Source organism: Ostrea edulis, chromosome 1, assembly GCF_947568905.1.
Source record: "Ostrea edulis chromosome 1, xbOstEdul1.1, whole genome shotgun sequence".
Taxonomy (NCBI): Eukaryota; Metazoa; Mollusca; class Bivalvia; order Ostreida; family Ostreidae; genus Ostrea; species Ostrea edulis.
Genome location: NC_079164.1, coordinates 84,941,568 through 84,960,836, shown reverse-complemented (window position 1 = coordinate 84,960,836; position 19,269 = coordinate 84,941,568). Strand labels below are relative to the sequence as shown.

The window sequence follows — 19,269 nt, the reverse complement described above, 5'->3', positions numbered from 1 at the left end:
ATCTATCATTCATTCAGTAACTATCATCCTCGCTGTTTTTTCAACGACGAATTTTCTGTTCATATGAGCCGTATAAAAGATAAAATAACACCTGATCGTAATTGTTGCTAGTGTATGATATTTCTTGCCTACATATCATTCGCAAATAAACAATACAAATAGATATAATAAGAAAACATGGTCTTTCCGGAATTTCCTTCCGCCATCTTGGGATGATAGTAACGATCGTTACTATCTTCAGTTTAATACCAGTGATGATAACCACCTTGAGTGTATATAACAGCATGGGCAGTGTGGTGTAAATTCCCACCGATTAGTGATCAGTTAACCAAAAAGTCCTGATAGGTAGATCCCAAAGTAAACGTGATTACATCCATAATTCCCACCATTTAGTGTTCAGTCAACCGTAGAAGTCCTGATAGGTAGATCCCAATGTTAACATCCATTATGACAATTAATTAAGAAAATAGGCATGTCACTCTATTTATTTCAAATTAAATGCAAAATTATGTCTGTTTAAAATAATAATTGGTAAATTATCACAATGCGCAATTTTTACTGACTATTCGAATAAAAAAAAGATCAAGTCAATTTTTAACATCAATGGTATCAAAGAATATTCAAATAGTCAAATATTTGTTGACATCCCTATTACGAACATTAATGTACAGCTAGTGTACTTGTGTAGTATATTTGCAGAAGTAAAAGCCTTGTTAGTTTAAGTATCACAGAATTTTCAAAACTAGTACATCCACATGATTATTAAATACAAATGTATATATGCTGATTATCATCAGAACATGTACCTCTTTTAACAAGATTAAAATTTTGGCGGAGTAGCAAGAGCACTAATTTAAAATTGCACTAAAATATAAAATTCTCTACTTATCTATCATGATACATAGAAGGAGAGCTAAATCATTATTACGCCAAATAGTGCATCAGCTCCAACTGCAAAATTTTAAATATGATAAAAAAAGTTCACATATAGTACTACTGCATTCTGGTACATGTGAGTGCTATACAAGAATTAGTCATAATTGTACAAGGCTTGGAGGAGACAGTCCACCAGATGAGGGAGATTTTTCCCGAGTTCCAGCTCTCTGATGTAACAGGTCCACTTGGATTTGACACTCTCCAGCCGAATGAATGTTTCTGGAGGGAAATCAAACTGAATGCTGACAAGTTCCTCCATACACCGGAGCTTAACAGTCACGGATGAGGTGTCCAGGGATATATCTACGATATTCTCACAATTACACAGCCATTTAGGTAGTCTTCTTTTTTTAAATTCCTGCATAAACCAGAATATGCCAACCAGGAGCGTAGAAAATAGCATACAAGCTTTATCTTGAATGGTTTTTGCTTAAAAAACAAACAAATTAATTGACAATTAAATTACTTTCTCAAGTAAAAAAATGTAAATAACAAATATATATAGGATCCCCCATGCTTTGTGTTTTTATATTTAACTTGTGTGTTTTCTATCCTCCAAGACTTGGCGAGGGGATAGAAAAACACGAGTTGGATATAAATCGTCACAAACAATGAGATTCTGTTTATCACAAGTTAAACCCCCACCCACCCACTCCCGTTCTTCATTTACGTTACTGTATTGTTGGGAATTTTGTCTCGCTCTCTGAAATTTTGTAAACAAACTACATAGAATTGATTTTTCTTTGTGACATCACAAACGGCATAGGAAAACATAGTGTAATAACTAAACTTTATGTACTAGGTGATATCCACTGTATCAAGGAGTAAACGTGATAAAAAATGCATATTTAAATTACGCTTTTCAAAAGATAATCATATGGTAAATCTGGATTGAGATGAATAGGTGATTCAACTTACGTAACGATAGTAAACCCTGATTTTTCAGTAGCTGTTGTAGTTTACTATGATGAATTCCAAGTGCCTTCATTACACTCTCATCCAGATTCCACAGGCCACGCTGCAGAATTTCAATACAAGAGATTTACATTTTAATAGGGACAAAAAGCATGCTATGACATTACTGGGTTGTCTTTAATAAATGGGGATTTACAGCGCTATATTATATATACTGGTAATATTTACTATGTGGCACTGCCATTCTAAAGAATTCAAATCCTCCATCAGAACAGAGAGGCTGAGCTCTGATAACAAATTGAGAATACCAAGAGCTTAATTATCAACATTCTATAAATCTCAATTTATCCAATGAAAATATTCAAGTAATTTCTATGACTTAAGTCAGAACTCATTTTGCAAATTTAGGTAAAATGTACAGTATAAGGTTTTAGTGCTAAACGAGATTTTTCTCTTCTTCTTAAAACCCCATCATCAGTTTATCATACCCCATCATCAGTTTATCATACCTCATCATCAATTTGTCATACCTCATCATCACTTTGTCTCATCATCAGTTTGTCTCATCATCAGTTTGTCATACCTCATCATCAGTTTATCATACCTCTTCATCACTTTGTCATACCTCATCATCAGCTTGTCATACCTCATCATCAGTTTGTCATACCTCATCAATCACCAGTTTGTCATACCTCATCATCTGTTTGTCATACCTCATCATCAGTTTGTCATACTTCATCATCAATTTGTCATACCTCATCATCTGTTTGTCATACCTCATCATCAATGTCATACCTCATCATCTGTTTTTCATACCTCATCATCAGTTTGCTAAACCTCATCATCAATTTGTCAAACCTCATCATCAGTTTGCTAAACCTCATCATCAATTTGTCATACCTCATTAAGGGGTGGTAACTTGTCCCTCGTTATATTCTGTTCCGTATCCTTTATGGTTCTCCACATATCAATGTATGGTGCATCTGGTTTTATAATCAAATGCTGAATGTTAGAATGCACTTGAAAACATCAATGTCTGGGTGAGTACATTTTACTGGACTCTCAGGCATAGAATTCATGGTATTTTAATTAAGGAATAGAGTAAAAGAGTACTGCAAAATATATGCCCGTTGGACAGTGAAATTCAACCTGGAAGCATATTGTGTACTCTGAATTGATACAACACATATTCTGAATAGAAAAGCCTTAAAGTGGGTCATGATGCACCAATCCATCTGACATGTGAACTGATTATGTATTTCTCTGAGAGTGAGGTTGTGACAAAATGTCGTTGCAATATCTATCTTGATGATAAAAATTCCAAGAAACCATTTGATCTACTTTTAGCCCTAAAGTAGGTCATGGTGCACCAATTAAGTTGAAATGTGAACTGATTATATATTTCTCTGAAAGGGAGGTTGTGACTAAATTTCAGAGCAATACCTGTGACCATACCAAAAACAATCTGGAAAATTGTTTGACCTACTTTTACCCCTAAAGTACTGTAGGTCATAGTGCGCCAATCCAGCTGAAGTGCTAATTGCACTTGTTTTCCTCTGAAAGGAAGCCTTTGACTAAATATCAGGGCAATATCTGTATCCATAATGAAAAAAGCCCGGAAAACTGTCTGACTTATTTTTAATCCAAAAGTAGGTCAAGGATGGACCAATCCAGCTGAAATGCAAACTGAACTTGTATTCCTCCAAAAGGAAGCCTTTGACTAAATATCAGGGCAATATCTGTATCCATAATGAAAAAAGCCCGGAAAACTGTTTGACCTATTTTTAGCCCTAAAGTAGGTCAAGGATGGACCAACCCAGATGAAATGGAAACTGAACTTGTATTCCTCCAAGAGGAAGCCTCTGACTACATTTCAGGGCAATGTCTGTATCCATAATGAAAAAAAGCCCAGAAAACTGTTTGACCTACTTTTAGTCATAATGTAGGTCATGGATGGACAAACCAATCCATCTGAAATGCCAACTGAACTTGTATGTCTCTGAAAGGAAGGCTATGTGTAATTTTCAGGGCAATATCTGTATCTGTAATGAAAAAAAGTCTGGAAAACTGTTTGGCCTACTTATAGCCCTAAAGTAGGTCAAGGATGGACCAATCCAGCTGAAATGCAAACTCACCCTTACAATTCTTGAGGGGGATATTGTGACCAAATTTCAAAGTTGTACTTGCATTGATTACGGAAAAAGGTCCGGAAAACGTGACCCCGGACAGATGGACAACCAGCCAGACGTATGGACAGTGCCATAACATAATACGTCCCATCTAATGACGGGCGTATGAAAATATAAAAGGCACCAGAAAATGTGTGTTTACTACAAGAGGCCCATGGGCCACATTGCTCACCTGAGTCACTTTGGCCCATATTTAAAGATTTTACTTATATATTCGCATGTAAAACTTTGCTCCCCTGTTTTGGCCCCATTCTACCCCCATGGGCCATGATTTTAACAACTTGAATCTGCACTATGTCGGGGAGCTTTCATTTAAATGTGTACTATCCTAGCCAAGTGGTTCTTGAGAAATTTTTTTTTTTAAAGATTTTCCCCTATAAATTTGTATGTAAAACTTTGATCCCCTATTGTAGCCCCATCCTACCCCCAGGGGTCATGATTTTAACAAACTTGAATCTGCACTATGTCAGGAAGCTTTCATGTAAATTTCAGCTCTTCTGGCTCATTGGTTCTTGAGAAGATTTTTTAATGACTCCGCCCTATTTTTGTGATTATCTCCCCCTTTGAAGGAGGCATAGTCCTTCATTTAAACATACTTGAGAGCACTTCACCCAAGGGTGCTTTTGGTCAAGTTTGGTTGAAATTGGCCCAGTGGTTCTGGAGAGGAAGTCGAAAATGTGAAAAGTTTACAGACAGACAATCAGAAAAGCTAAAAAACAAGCTGTGTTTGTGAAACACTGATACCCCCGTTTGGCTAAACTTGAAGGTGAAGGTCATGAGGTAAAAATTTTGATATGAAAAGAAAGGTTTTGTTGCAAGAAAAACACGTGAAATATGAAAGCCCTATCACCATCCATTTAAAAGTTATGGCCAAAGTTAAAGTTATTGTGGTCAAACACACTAACAGAGAGACCAAAAACTAGATATGTCCCCGAATCTCCAATTACAGGGGCATATCAATCTCCAGCAGTCGTGAGAAATTTGACATACCTGTAGCAGAATTCTCTTCCAGCCTTACACTGTAATCAGATACCTAAAATTCAAAAATCAGAGACAACCATTATCAGAACATAATTATGATTGACAGATGTTTCAGTAGCCTAGCTACAGTGATGATCCAGAATTCTATTTATAATGGATATACATGTACATATTTGCAGCATTTAAGCACCAGCTTTAAAGTTAATGTTAACTACTATCAAAGAACATGTATATTGAAATGCAGTTTATGGTTTATTTTCATTCTGTTCATGGATATAAAGATCAAATTTATGGTACCTAATGATACAGTCAACTCCTTCGTTAGAGCTGGAAGCTTTCCATGGTCCTGTGTCCATTTGGCTTTACATATTATTCAAGGTTAACAAAATATTACTTTGCGCTGCATGCTCATACTTAAAATAAACTTAATAACTTCAAATTCCAAGACTGATTGGTTTTCCATACCCAAATCCAAACAAAAAGTTGAGACATTGAATTCATCTTAGTAATGTAAGAAAAAAAGCTTACCATAATAGAGAAATAAACAAATTAGAAATTGAACTGTATTTAATAATTTAACAAAGATTGGCACGAATGTTGATACTGAAGCACTTTTAAATAACAAGGCCTGGAATTCCATGAAAATCAAGTATCCCTCTAAAATTCCAAGACTTTTAGAGACGAAAGTGAATTCAGAGACTTTCCGTGACCTATAAAGAGAATTTAGAAACTTTCCGTGACCTATAAAGTGAATTTAGAGACTTTCTGTGACCTATAAAGTGAATTCAGAGACTTTCGTGACCTATACAAACCATGAATGGGAATCATACAGTGATCTGTTCACTGCATTTTCACCAAGTCCTGCACAATTTTTAAAACAGCAATAGCGAGGACTGACTATAAACACAAGAGTCAGCAATAACAGAAGCTGCACTGTATACATCCATTTTACTTTTTTGGTGTTGTACAGCTGTGTTTTAAGTTGAGTGATAAATGATTGAAGCTGCACTGTAAATACTTCAACATAACAGTAGTGTCAAGAATGGTAAGGAAGGTTTCACTGTACATACTTAAGGAGACACCACAAACAATATCCAGAATCTACTGTAATTTGTAATACACCACACTCTATACATGCACTTCCTTTCCTTTGATGTCATACCTGTCTTTTATGTTGATTGATAAATGATTGAAGCTGATCTGCCATTTCCTCTCCGAGTCCTGGAACCACAAGCCTTATGGGTTTATGTTGGTTGTCCTTGGATACAAGCAAAAGTGCAAATCTACCTGATGTCCACCTTGTCTGAATGCAACCTACCTAGAAAATCATAATTCAATGGATTAGTTGCAACATCTGTGATTGGACATACTTTTTTCAACATAAGAAATATGCCAGATCTTATGCCAGTGAACTAAAAAATGGAATTGCATGCAGAACAAGAGGCCCAGAGGCCTTATCACTCACCTGGATATTAGTTATAAGTATCACTAGTCCAAAGGCCTATGAAATCTAGAATTTTTTTCCTGTTTTGAATACTAATATTGAAATTGAAAATTTGCATTTTTTGGCAGTTTTTTTGCAGACATCAAGGAGATGTTAAAGATGTCCAGTTGTTAAAAGATTTCATCACTGTCCATTTTTAACCCATCCTGATACCAAAACTCCTACCCCTAAGATCATAAAAGACTATCTGCTCTTTCTATATATCCATTTAAATTTAATTTAGTATCAATAGCACTAAAATAATCTTTAGTGCATGGTGCAAGAACCACTAGTCCGATTGGCTACACAGAACAATATTTTACTGAGGTGCAGGCAGGATCATATCGGCTAAATAGCAACTAAGTACGACTACGTAGCTGAAGACACCGCTAACTGACTCACTCTGTAGCCCCAAAATACTGATGCTAACTTTTGCCAAGTGTAATGCCGTCTGTTGTAGCAATGTAAAATAGTTGATAGGTGTATTATATTTTGTATGAGTCAAAACATTTTGTGCACAATTTTCATTTATTTTCTTTATAATCACTCATGAATAACTTTCCTATTTGTGAAATTTTCAAGTCCTTTACAATATACACCAGTTCTGTTAGTAAAGCATTCAAAATGATGGTTCCATAATGGTACATGTAGCAGGCCAAGGAGGTGTTGAACCTAAAGGACCGATGTTAGATTCAGGAGGGTTGCCCCTTTTGTGTAGTGGGAGTCAGGGGGGGTCTACCCCAGAACATTTTGGTAGAAATAGCCTGGAATCTGGAGTATATTTCTCTCATTTATTTAATAGATTTTAACCATTTTTTAAAAATCAAGGGCAAGGAACGAGGTGGTGAATCCACCCCTCCTCCCCTTAAAGCTCTACCTCAAGAGAAATTGAATAGGTCAGGATTTTTTAAAAGTATGTCAAACTCCAAGATCAAAAAATCAAACATCATTGTGTACAAGGTCTTGCCAAAAACCCACCTAAAATAGTTCTGGATATATTTGATAGGTTATGTTTTCTTAAAAGTAGGTCACAAGGTCAAAGATCATGATATGAAATGAAAGACTTTGCCATGAGAAATATATATATATATATATATATATATATATATATATATATATATATATACATACAAGATATAACTGATCTGCCATAAAAGTTCAGGACATATTGAAAATGTTAGATTTTTATTAAAAGTCATTTTCACAAGTCAAGGGTTATTGATTTGTTACCTCGCACTAACCCTTGACATCAGTGACTATAAAGATAAAAGTTTAAAGTTAGTCAAGAAATTCTATATTCAACTTTAAACTTTTCTTGGGGTATAGTAGATTGACTTTACTTGGAATTCACTTTGATATAGACTTGCTAAAGATTCCAAAAATAAATTATGAACCAAAGTTAATACAGATGAAGGCAGTTATCAGCCAGTGGAGCAAAAGATATCTAACACCAATAGGAGGGATATCTGTACTTAAAATCTTGGTACTACCTCTTCTAAATGATATTCTGATGTCTATTCCTAATCCATCTTAAGATTTTTAAATGACCCCACCCTATTTTTTGCATTTTCGTGATTATCTCCCCTTAGAGATGGGCGTTGCCCTTTATTTGACAAAATTTGAATCTCTTTTACCCAAGAATGCTTTTTGCCAAGTTTGGTTGAAATTGGCCCAATGTTTCTGGAAGAACTCGAAAATGTGAAAAGTTTACAGACAGATGGACGACAGACAACAAATGATCAGAAAAGCTAGCCCACTTGAGCCTTCAGCCTGGGTGAGCTAAAAACATTAAGCAAAAGAAAAAAATTCATTTTTACATCTTGGGGAATGAAAATTACTTTGTTAAAACATATTCTTATATTCTCATATTTGTGCTACACAACTTTTTCTGTATAAAAATAGCAATTATATGTGATAGACAAGCCATACTATTTGGCAAATACAATAAAAGAAACTTACACAAAGTACAAAATTTACTAATACTTATTGTCAAGTATTACATATTTGCAAGTAGGTATAAAATGGCTCCAATACTAAATGTTTGTGCTGTGAAAAACATTTTATTAATAGATTCTATATAGAAAAATCTCTGCTGCTAAAAAGCTGTAAATATACAGAATATGAGAAATACTGGCAGAATATATGTGATTTGCTTTAATAGTTTAATTATGTACTGTCAACAGAAAACAATTGCTTTACATGAAATGATTGAGACTGATTAGTGGACCAGGTAAAATTCTTCCCATCTCTCCCCTTCTCTCTCTCCCCCCTCCTCTCTCTCTCAGAAATTAAATACCTTTCACATTATATATACACTTCTAAATATACAAGCATGTTTGTACTTGCTTGAAATATGTATATACTGTATTATCATGTGTTGTTAATATGTAAATGTTTAATTACTATGAAATCAAAAAATAAATGAATTACAAAAAAAAAAGAAAAAAAAGCACTTGTTCCATTTAGAGAGGACTATTTGTCTTCTGGTGATATTTTAGATGTTGACCTATAAACAACGATATTACAGTTACTCTTTGGACTTGACAAAGCTGAATAAAATGACGGTTATCCGTGAGCTACAAGACAATATTACCAGTCCAGAGGTTAGGTGTCCACTCAGTAACGACTCGGCTCTCTGGTGTGGAGGGTACATGGAAGCTTCCACACATAGAAACGACCGAAGGCTTGGCATATTCATAATGTACTCTGGCACAAATTCCATATACAACCTTTCACGCAATACAATATCTTGAAACCTGAAAACAAATAAAAAAAGAATTGTCAAATCACTTCAATTTCTAATACTGTATACATGTACATTGCAGTGAGAAAATTTCATCCACTTTTTATCTCACTCAAATCATTTGTGAACGATTTATAGTAATTTCACCCTCGTGTGACATCATAAGTTCTTGCAAAATCTTTATTTCATTAGAATTTGTACCTGATAAAAATATATCCTTTGGGGGAATTTTATTTACTGAGTATTATAACAAATCTGGTAAGCAAATTGATATTGAAAATGTTTATATTTTCTATAGATAATCAATTATCTATATTACAAAAATGTTGTCCAGGGCAATGATTCCTATGCTGGTATTTCTCTATTGTATGTTTATTATACAATGATTTCCTTGATATCCACAATTAATTCATATATATTCATAAAGCAGCAGTTTTTGAAACTGTTGAAATTAAAATTTTGTCATTTCAACCAGTTTTTATGTAAACTATTTTATCATGCCATTTAATGAAAATGTGTGAATTTCAGATGTTGATATAAACTTGTTTGTATGTCTGGCATCTTTAAAATCTAGCAATACATATATTCTTTTTGGTTATAGATTAAATTAACCTATAAATTAAGTGGAAATCAATACAACTTTTCTACTTTAAACCATTAATTTTGATAAGTCCCATGAGGGTGGAACCACAGATATTATAGTTGTTGTGAGAAAAAAAATGGTAAAAAATGAAAAACATTTTGGAATTTTTAATGACAACAACCGTTGAAAATCCTCCCCTCTGCCATGTTACGTAATAATTACCACAATAGCAAACTTGTAACTTACCATGATTCAACTTTGCAAAGAGTCCAAATTTCTATGGAAACACATTCTTCTCTACTACAACTATCAGTGTAGTTTTGAAAACAGATACAGCCTTTAAAAGAATTTGAAATGTGATAGTTATATATGTCCATTCTTTCGAAACATGCATCTCAACATAAAAACAGCAAGTTTAATAACAGTGTATATAAAAACTGGAGCATTGGAGTAGTAGGACAGAAGAAATTCTATGACTGGACCAGGAATTGAACCAGGGACCTTTGCATTGCTAGACAAGTGCTCCTACTACAGAGCTATCCAGGCTGACATCCATGGTCCACCAATACACCGGTTTCGAGATACAATCGAGTTATTTCTCTTTGATGAACTCTTGTGCATAGTAAGGCGCGAAACAACTTGTTTACACGCGGGAGTGGGACAAATATTCATCACTGCATAGTATTACATAAATGTACTTAGTATTTTTCTCATACACTGTTTCATCACCTGAATTCAACTGATACACAAACTAAGTAAGTGATAAGTATTCAGGGAGTAATTAAATACATGGAATTCTTATTATATCACGTAATTTCATTTGTCTTAGGTATCATATCCAGGATATCACTTTCAAATATGACACTGTTTTTATGTTTCTACTTTTAATAGTAAAACATTTCTTTTGATAGTACTTTGTATTTCCTACATTTACACATTTAAAGAGAAGCCACTTTTAATATTTTTTATCGTCTTCCTTATTGACTGTAGGTTCACTCTGTCTCACGTAGGCACTCAAAGTTCTACTAAATGTACCTCCTATACAGGAGAGCTCTTATTTCGAAACTGGCGTATTCAACTACATTGGTACAATGTGATATATTTGATATAATCAGTTTGTTGCAAAAAATCCATATGAAGTACCTCTCCAGAAGCATTCCTCTCCCTGTTCACTGCAAATACTGGTATATTCATCATCTTGACTTCTACTATAACACACAGACTTTAAAAGTTCTGCAAATAAACAGCAAGATAATAATAACAACATCAAAAATAAAAAATGTAATAGTAATCAAAATTTGAATAGTGTTTCCAGAATTTTCATTCTATTCAATGATCTCACCTTGTTCTGTAAGCTGAAAGTCATATCTTTTGACAGCTTCCTCCAGCTCATGGACTTTGTTGCATGCTTGCTTTCTGTAATTACATTCATCAGAACCTCTGTTGTCTACTTTTCCACCACTGTTTCCACGTCTACATCTTTCTCCACTGCTTTGTGACCTATCGAAGTTTCTTTCTCTTCGCCTTCGAAACTTATCTCTACTTCGACTTCGAGATATCGTCATACCTCTTGTCATGCTCTTGTAACTACCCAAACTTCTATCTCTACTTCTGCTCTGATCTCTATACTCTCTACCTCTACTTCTATCTCTACTTCTGCTCTGATCTCTATACTCTCTACCTCTACTTCTATCTCTACTTCTGCTCTGATCTCTATACTCTCTACCTCTACTTCTATCTCTACTTCTGCTCTGATCTCTATACTCTCTACCTCTACTTCGAAATCTCATCAAGCTTCTTTCTCTACTCCTGCTCTGATACCTATCTAAGCTTCTACTTCTTCTCTGATCTCTATCCTCCAAGCTTCTTTCTCTACTTCTACTTCGAGATCGCGACAATCTTCTACTTCTTCTCTGATCTCTATCCTCCAAGCTTCTTTCTCTACTTCTACTTCGAGATCTCGTCAAGCTTCTACTTCTTCTCTGATCTCTATCCTCCAAGCTTCTTTCTCTACTTCTACTTCGAGATCGCGACAATCTTCTACTTCTTCTCTGATCTCTATCCTCCAAGCTTCTTTCTCTACTTCTACTTCGAGATCGCGACAATCTTCTACTTCTTCTCTGATCTCTATCCTCCAAGCTTCTTTCTCTACTTCTACTTCGAGATCTCGTCAAGCTTCTACTTCTTCTCTGATCTCTATCCTCCAAGCTTCTTTCTCTACTTCTACTTCGAGATCGCGACAATCTTCTACTTCTTCTCTGATCTCTATCCTCCAAGCTTCTTTCTCTACTTCTACTTCGAGATCGCGACAATCTTCTACTTCTTCTCTGATCTCTATCCTCCAAGCTTCTTTCTCTACTTCTACTTCGAGATCTCGTCAAGCTTCTACTTCTTCTCTGATCTCTATCCTCCAAGCTTCTTTCTCTACTTCTACTTCGAGATCGCGACAATCTTCTACTTCTTCTCTGATCTCTATCCTCCAAGCTTCTTTCTCTACTTCTACTTCGAGATCGCGACAATCTTCTACTTCTTCTCTGATCTCTATCCCCCAAGCTTCTTTCTCTACTTCTACTTCGAGATCGCGACAATCTTCTACTTCTTCTCTGATCTCTATCCTCCAAGCTTCTTTCTCTACTTCTACTTCGAGATCGCGACAATCTTCTACTTCTTCTCTGATCTCTATCCTCCAAGCTTCTTTCTCTACTTCTACTTCGAGATCGCGATAATCTTCTACTTCTGCTGCTCTGATCTCTATCCCCCAAGCTTCTTTCTCTACTTCTACTTCGAGATCGCGACAATCTTCTACTTCTTCTCTGATCTCTATCCTCCAAGCTTCTTTCTCTACTTCTACTTCGAGATCGCGACAATCTTCTACTTCTTCTCTGATCTCTATCCCCCAAGCTTCTTCCTCTACTTCTATTTCGAGATCTCATCAATCTTCTACCTCCCCTCCCTAATCTTTTAGCTCTATGTCTGCTGATGTATCTATCGAAGCTTCTTTCTCTACTCCTGCTCTGATACCTATCTAAGCTTCTACTTCTTCTCTGATCTCTATCCCCCAAGCTTCTTTCTCTACTTCTACTTCGAGATCGCGACAATCTTCTACTTCTTCCCTGATCTCTATCCTCCAAGCTTCTTTCTCTACTTCTACTTCGAGATCGCGACAATCTTCTACTTCTTCTCTGATCTCTATCCTCCAAGCTTCTTTCTCTACTTCTACTTCGAGATCGCGACAATCTTCTACTTCTTCTCTGATCTCTATCCTCCAAGCTTCTTTCTCTACTTCTACTTCGAGATCGCGATAATCTTCTACTTCTGCTGCTCTGATCTCTATCCCCCAAGCTTCTTTCTCTACTTCTACTTCGAGATCGCGACAATCTTCTACTTCTTCTCTGATCTCTATCCTCCAAGCTTCTTTCTCTACTTCTACTTCGAGATCGCGACAATCTTCTACTTCTTCTCTGATCTCTATCCCCCAAGCTTCTTCCTCTACTTCTATTTCGAGATCTCATCAATCTTCTACCTCCCCTCCCTAATCTTTTAGCTCTATGTCTGCTGATGTATCTATCGAAGCTTCTTTCTCTACTCCTGCTCTGATACCTATCTAAGCTTCTACTTCTTCTCTGATCTCTATCCCCCAAGCTTCTTTCTCTACTTCTACTTCGAGATCGCGACAATCTTCTACTTCTTCCCTGATCTCTATCCTCCAAGCTTCTTTCTCTACTTCTACTTCGAGATCGCGACAATCTTCTACTTCTTCTCTGATCTCTATCCCCCAAGCTTCTTTCTCTACTTATACTTCGAGGTCTCTTCAATCTTCTGTCTCTGTTCCTGCTCTTGCTTTTTTTTCTACTTTGATCTCTATCCAAGTTTCCTTTTCTACTTTTCCTTTGAGATACCTTTGATCTTCTACATTCACTTCTCCATTGATATATCTTCAAATTTCCCTCTATCCTCCTGCTCTGCAATTTCTTCAAAGTTTTCCCTCTACTACTTTCAGAGCTGCCATTGGTATCTTCCGAGGCTGAATCCTTATATCTTTTCTCGGGTCTTCTTACTAGACTGCTTCCCCTGTCACTGCTTTTAGATCTTCTACCATTTTCCTCCATCAACATTTCACTTTCACTTAGATCATTTGATTCATCATCCAGGATAACGCTGAATCTTCTGTGCATATTTACATGTTTCTCCCTATTTCTAAACCTGTGTACTGCAAACCACGAATCTTTTTCTGCAGCTAGCATGCTGGGTGTACTCTGCATTTTGTTTCCTGACCGTATACTATCTGGTCTTGAAAATGACATCCCTACATGTGAAATTTGTGTAACTACAGCTGTATTTAATACACTAGATGCTGGGGCAGTTTGACCACATTGTAGTGAGGTTGGACTAAATTCTGAGAGTACTGGACAATATGCTGGGGAAATTGGGCTATAACTTGGAGAAGTTGGGCTATAACTTGGAGCAGTTGGGTTATAACTTGGAGAAGTTGGGTTATAACATGGAGAAGTTGGGTTATAACATGGAGAAGTTGGGTTATAACTAGGAGAAGTTGGGCTATATACTGGTAATGTTGTTGTCGAAGCTGAATTATATGCTTGTGAAGTTGTGCTAAATCCTGGCAAAGCTAAATCTCCAACATACTGGCATAATACTCCCAGTGTCTCATATTCAGCTGAAAGTGGTATGTCATTTGAAACATCAGTGGCTGCATAATAAAAATTATCTACATCCCCAGTACCATTCAAAGTATATACCGCTCTCAGAGTCTCTTCATTATTCTCCATCACATTGTCAAGTTCCTAAAATGATAATGCAAGATGTCAGAATAAGGCAACATAGCTCATGGGTGGATTATAAATTAACAAGAGCACTGGAAACAGTACATAACACACCTGTCAAAGTTATGTCGAGTGTAACACACCTGTCAAGGTTATGTCGAGGGTAACACACCTGTCAAGGTTATGTCGAGCGTAACACACCTGTCAAGGTTATGTCGAGGGCAACACACCTGTCAAGGTTATGTCGAGCGTAACACACCTGTCAAGGTTATGTCGAGTGTAACACACCTGTCAAGGTTATGTCGAGCGTAACACCTGTCAAGGTTATGTCGAGTGTAACACACCTGTCAAGGTTATGTCGAGTGTAACACACCTGTCAAGGTTATGTCAAGTGTAACACACCTGTCAAGGTTATGTCGAGCGTAACACACCTGTCAAAATTATGTCGAGTGTAACACACCTGTCAAGGTTATGTCGAGGGTAACACACCTGTCAAGGTTATGTCGAGCGTAACACACCTGTCAAGGTTATGTCGAGGGTAACACACCTGTCAAGGTTATGTCAAGTGTAACACACCTGTCAAGGTTATGTCGAGGGTAACACACCTGTCAAGGTTATGTCGAGCGTAACACACCTGTCAAGGTTATATCGAGCGTAACACACCTGTCAAGGTTATGTCGAGTGTAACACACCTGTCAAGGTTATGTCGAGGGTAACACATCTGTCAAGGTTATGTCGAGGGTAACACACCTGTCAAGGTTATGTCGAGTGTAACACACCTGTCAAGGTTATGTCGAGTGTAACACACCTGTCAAGGTTATATCGAGCGTAACACACCTGTCAAGGTTATTGAGTGTAACACACCTGTCAAGGTTATGTCGAGTGTAACACACCTGTCAAGGTTATGTCGAGCGTAACACACCTGTCAAGGTTATGTCGAGTGTAACACACCTGTCAAGGTTATGTCGAGCGTAACACACCTGTCAAAATTATGTCGAGTGTAACACACCTGTCAAGGTTATGTCGAGCGTAACACACCTGTCAAGGTTATGTCAAGGGTAACACACCTGTCAAGGTTATATCGAGCGTAACACACCTGTCAAGGTTATGTCGAGTGTAACACACCTGTCAAGGTTATGTCGAGGGTAACACACCTGTCAAGGTTATGTCGAGGGTAACACACCTGTCAAGGTTATGTCGAGTGTAACACACCTGTCAAGGTTATGTCGAGTGTAACACACCTGTCAAGGTTATATCGAGCGTAACACACCTGTCAAGGTTATTGAGTGTAACACACCTGTCAAGGTTATGTCGAGTGTAACACACCTGTCAAGGTTATGTCGAGCGTAACACACCTGTCAAGGTTATGTCGAGTGTAACACACCTGTCAAGGTTATGTCGAGCGTAACACACCTGTCAAAATTATGTCGAGTGTAACACACCTGTCAAGGTTATGTCGAGCGTAACACACCTGTCAAGGTTATGTCAAGGGTAACACACCTGTCAAGGTTATGTCGAGCGTAACAAACCTGTCAAGGTTATGTCGAGGGTAACACACCTGTCAAGGTTATGTCGAGTGTAACACACCTGTCAAGGTTATGTTGAGCGTAACACACCTGTCAAGGTTATGTCAAGTGTAACACACCTGTCAAGGTTATATCGAGGGTAACACACCTGTCAAGGTTATATTGAGGGTAACACACCTGTCAAGGTTATGTCGAGTGTAACACACCTGTCAAGGTTATGTTGAGCGTAACACACCTGTCAAGGTTATGTCAAGTGTAACACACCTGTCAAGGTTATATCGAGCGTAACACACCTGTCAAGGTTATGTCGAGTGTAACACATCTGTCAAGGTTATGTCGGGTGTAACACACCTGCCAAGGTTATGTCGAGCGTAACACACCTGTCAAGGTTATGTCGAGTGTAACACACCTGTCAAGGTTATGTCGAGTGTATTTCTTAAGCCATGAGTTGTACAACTTGCAACAGTAAGCTATTGGACCTCTACATAAACTATGAGTGCATTCGAGACTGCCGTTCTTCGCAAGAGTACAAATTCCTGCCGATCCCGAACATCGAGTATGCATCATGAAAATGGGTTTGAGGTGCAAGAACTCACACAACCTCTGTAGGTAGTATGGTCAAAGAACGGTGTAAAGAAAACTGAATTTAAACCATATGAGGATGGTAGTTGATTAATTTGACAAAATTTACCTAAGTGCTTTTTTATTAGAAGATTTTAAATAAAATTCCTTTATCATGGCCCTAAGCCAGGGTGACAGCATGAACCAGTTTGAATACACTAAACATGAGGATGCTTGTATATCAGTTCAACAAACCGTATCTGAGACCTGCAGTTTAGCCGAATTGTCTGGTTTTCCAGCCATGCATCTGGATTTCGGATCATAAAATGCAAATCTTTCATCAGGCCTTGAGAGTAACTAAAACAGAAAATTTAATCAATATATTTCAAAACTTTTAAAGTTTCTACATAACAATATCAAGTGAAAAAAAAAGTAATTATATTATGAAGGCAGATACAGATAAGCTATTAAGATAGGTCCATGTCTCCCATATGCTGCCCCATTCTCTACAAACATATTTTCATCATTTTCATTGAAAATCAATCAATTTTTGTTTTTTGTTGATGGGATCACAAAGTACAGTATTGCTTATACATGTGAATGAAATTCAGTGTCAGCGCTCCCCACATAATTACATGTGTATATATCACAATAATTATTTAGTTTTTTGTTGATAAATCCTCAAAAGTTGATGTCCATAAAAATTGATGAAACCACAAAATGAGAGTTTTTAAAGAAATTTAACAATTTGTTTCAATTCTAAACTAAATGACAACAGGACACTTGAGATTAAAATTGGATAATTCTCAGAGGTAAGTATTACATAGGTTTTCAAAAGGTTCTGTAAAGAATGCTTTTAAGGGGGAATAACAAATCGTTATAATGGCCGACTTCCTTTTTGAAATATGAATGAAAATATAAATATCAGCAATATTTGTGGGATTCCCTTTTAATCTACCGGTAATTGCCTTCCTGGGTAACTCAGTAGGTCAACGTGTTGACCACTGATCTGCAGATCATGGCTTCGAGTCTAGCAGTGATTCCATCTAATTAAAATCAGATCTTCTCTGTTACACTAGTGTGATGGTTAGAGAAGATCTGATTTTTATTAGACTGGGCAGGGGTTTTAATTTTTTTGGTTCACTTTCTACTAAAACTGCATTTTTACCTAAATAAGGTAAATTTAAAAGTTTTCAATTTCAAAATATCATTGTACATATCCACCACTTATCATCCACATCAGATTTCTCAGGTGTGCTACTTCTCATTAACATAAAATAGTCCGTGTGAAACGGGGATCATTCGGTCAAAAAATACCACAAATTAGAGTTACATACCCGTTTACTTTTCTTCTTTTTCATCTTTCTGTGTGCTATAATAACAACAAAATTATCATCTACTTAAATGTGGATCTATGACTATGTCAGATTTACATTTCTCTAAGATATAGATTATCTAAATAATGTATACATACAGTGTATGTACATTTAAATTTGCTCCTGGATACCTATCAAAATCCGTTTTCAGTTTCAAATTCATGGTTTTCATTTTTATAAATGTTATCTTCACATTTTGGCTTTCAATGGAAAAAGTAAAAATTAAAACTCGGTGAAAAGGAAACTGTATACAGCATATGAAATTTAGTTCTTATCACTATAAACTCTATACAATACACATTTCTTATCACTATAAACTCTATACAATACACATTTCTTATCACTATAAACTCTATACAATACACATTTCTTGTCAAAACTTTGACATTGCGGATAAAGTATCATTTCAATCATTTCAACACTTTAGATAACTAAATTTAATGATTTGCATGCAAGTATTTATCTAAGATATTCTTTTACATAATTGCTAATGAACTCTAACAATGAAAAGCTGCAAGAAAATCACCACAGATATAATAATGAATCTTAGGCAATGCTTACTGCAGATGGAGGACTGGCGTTGCGGTTGTATGTTTGTTTTTTCTAAGCACTGCACCTCCGGTGTATAAAGACTGCTTATGAATTGATTGTATTCATCATCTCCTACCTGATGATACATGTATATAAAACTGAGTACCACATCTCAATCAACTTTATATTTTAATTCTAAGTGAAACAAAAGGATCGTTCACACTAATGATGGGTGCTCCCCGATACGTTTATTGTCATTTACACTGTATTCCAGTAGCATTGTGGCTGTAACTATAACCTTTCAGCTCACTGCAATTATGAGTATGAAGTCTGTATCTCGCATAGTTCTAGTTATGGTTGGAGACAGACAGACAGATGGACAGCTAGACAAACAGACAGACAGAACAAAATCAACATGCCTCCTCAATCCTCATTCCTTCTTTTATTCCCACAGTATAATAAAGCAGGGACTAGTTATGTATATAATCCAAGAAAATTTTCAGGAAGTGTAAAATTTGGTCTTATTTCAATACTATAGGGAACATGAAATGTTAGAAGAGCACTTCAAAACATTTTTGATATAAAGATTTCAAAAACTGTCTCTCTGCGCATAAAGAATGACAACTACATGGGTGAACTATTCATATTGGTTTCTTTATAGAAT

At 36.3% G+C, this 19,269-nt stretch overlaps 1 protein-coding gene across 4 annotated transcripts in view; it reads right to left on the bottom strand.

Annotated features, from left to right (window-relative positions):
• Window positions 1–469: 469 nt before the first annotated feature.
• LOC125677345 (uncharacterized) overlaps window positions 470–19,269 on the bottom strand; it is a 40,317-nt gene continuing 21,517 nt past the window's right edge. For 2 of the 4 annotated variants that reach the window (XM_048915357.2, XM_056163737.1), the window contains exons 34-45: window positions 18,636–18,741; window positions 18,036–18,070; window positions 16,954–17,055; window positions 11,173–14,632; window positions 10,974–11,063; window positions 10,077–10,167; window positions 9,098–9,260; window positions 6,184–6,339; window positions 5,031–5,073; window positions 2,752–2,834; window positions 1,855–1,954; window positions 470–1,365 (exon numbers count right to left, since the gene is read on the bottom strand). In XM_048915357.2, coding sequence (XP_048771314.2) covers window positions 1,031–1,365; window positions 1,855–1,954; window positions 2,752–2,834; window positions 5,031–5,073; window positions 6,184–6,339; window positions 9,098–9,260; window positions 10,077–10,167; window positions 10,974–11,063; window positions 11,173–14,632; window positions 16,954–17,055; window positions 18,036–18,070; window positions 18,636–18,741 — 4,764 coding nt within the window. In that variant the 3' untranslated portion in view covers window positions 470–1,030. The remainder of the gene's footprint in view (window positions 1,366–1,854; window positions 1,955–2,751; window positions 2,835–5,030; window positions 5,074–6,183; window positions 6,340–9,097; window positions 9,261–10,076; window positions 10,168–10,973; window positions 11,064–11,172; window positions 14,633–16,953; window positions 17,056–18,035; window positions 18,071–18,635; window positions 18,742–19,269) is intronic. The other 2 variants (XM_048915362.2, XM_048915426.2) reach the window with 2 other exon arrangements.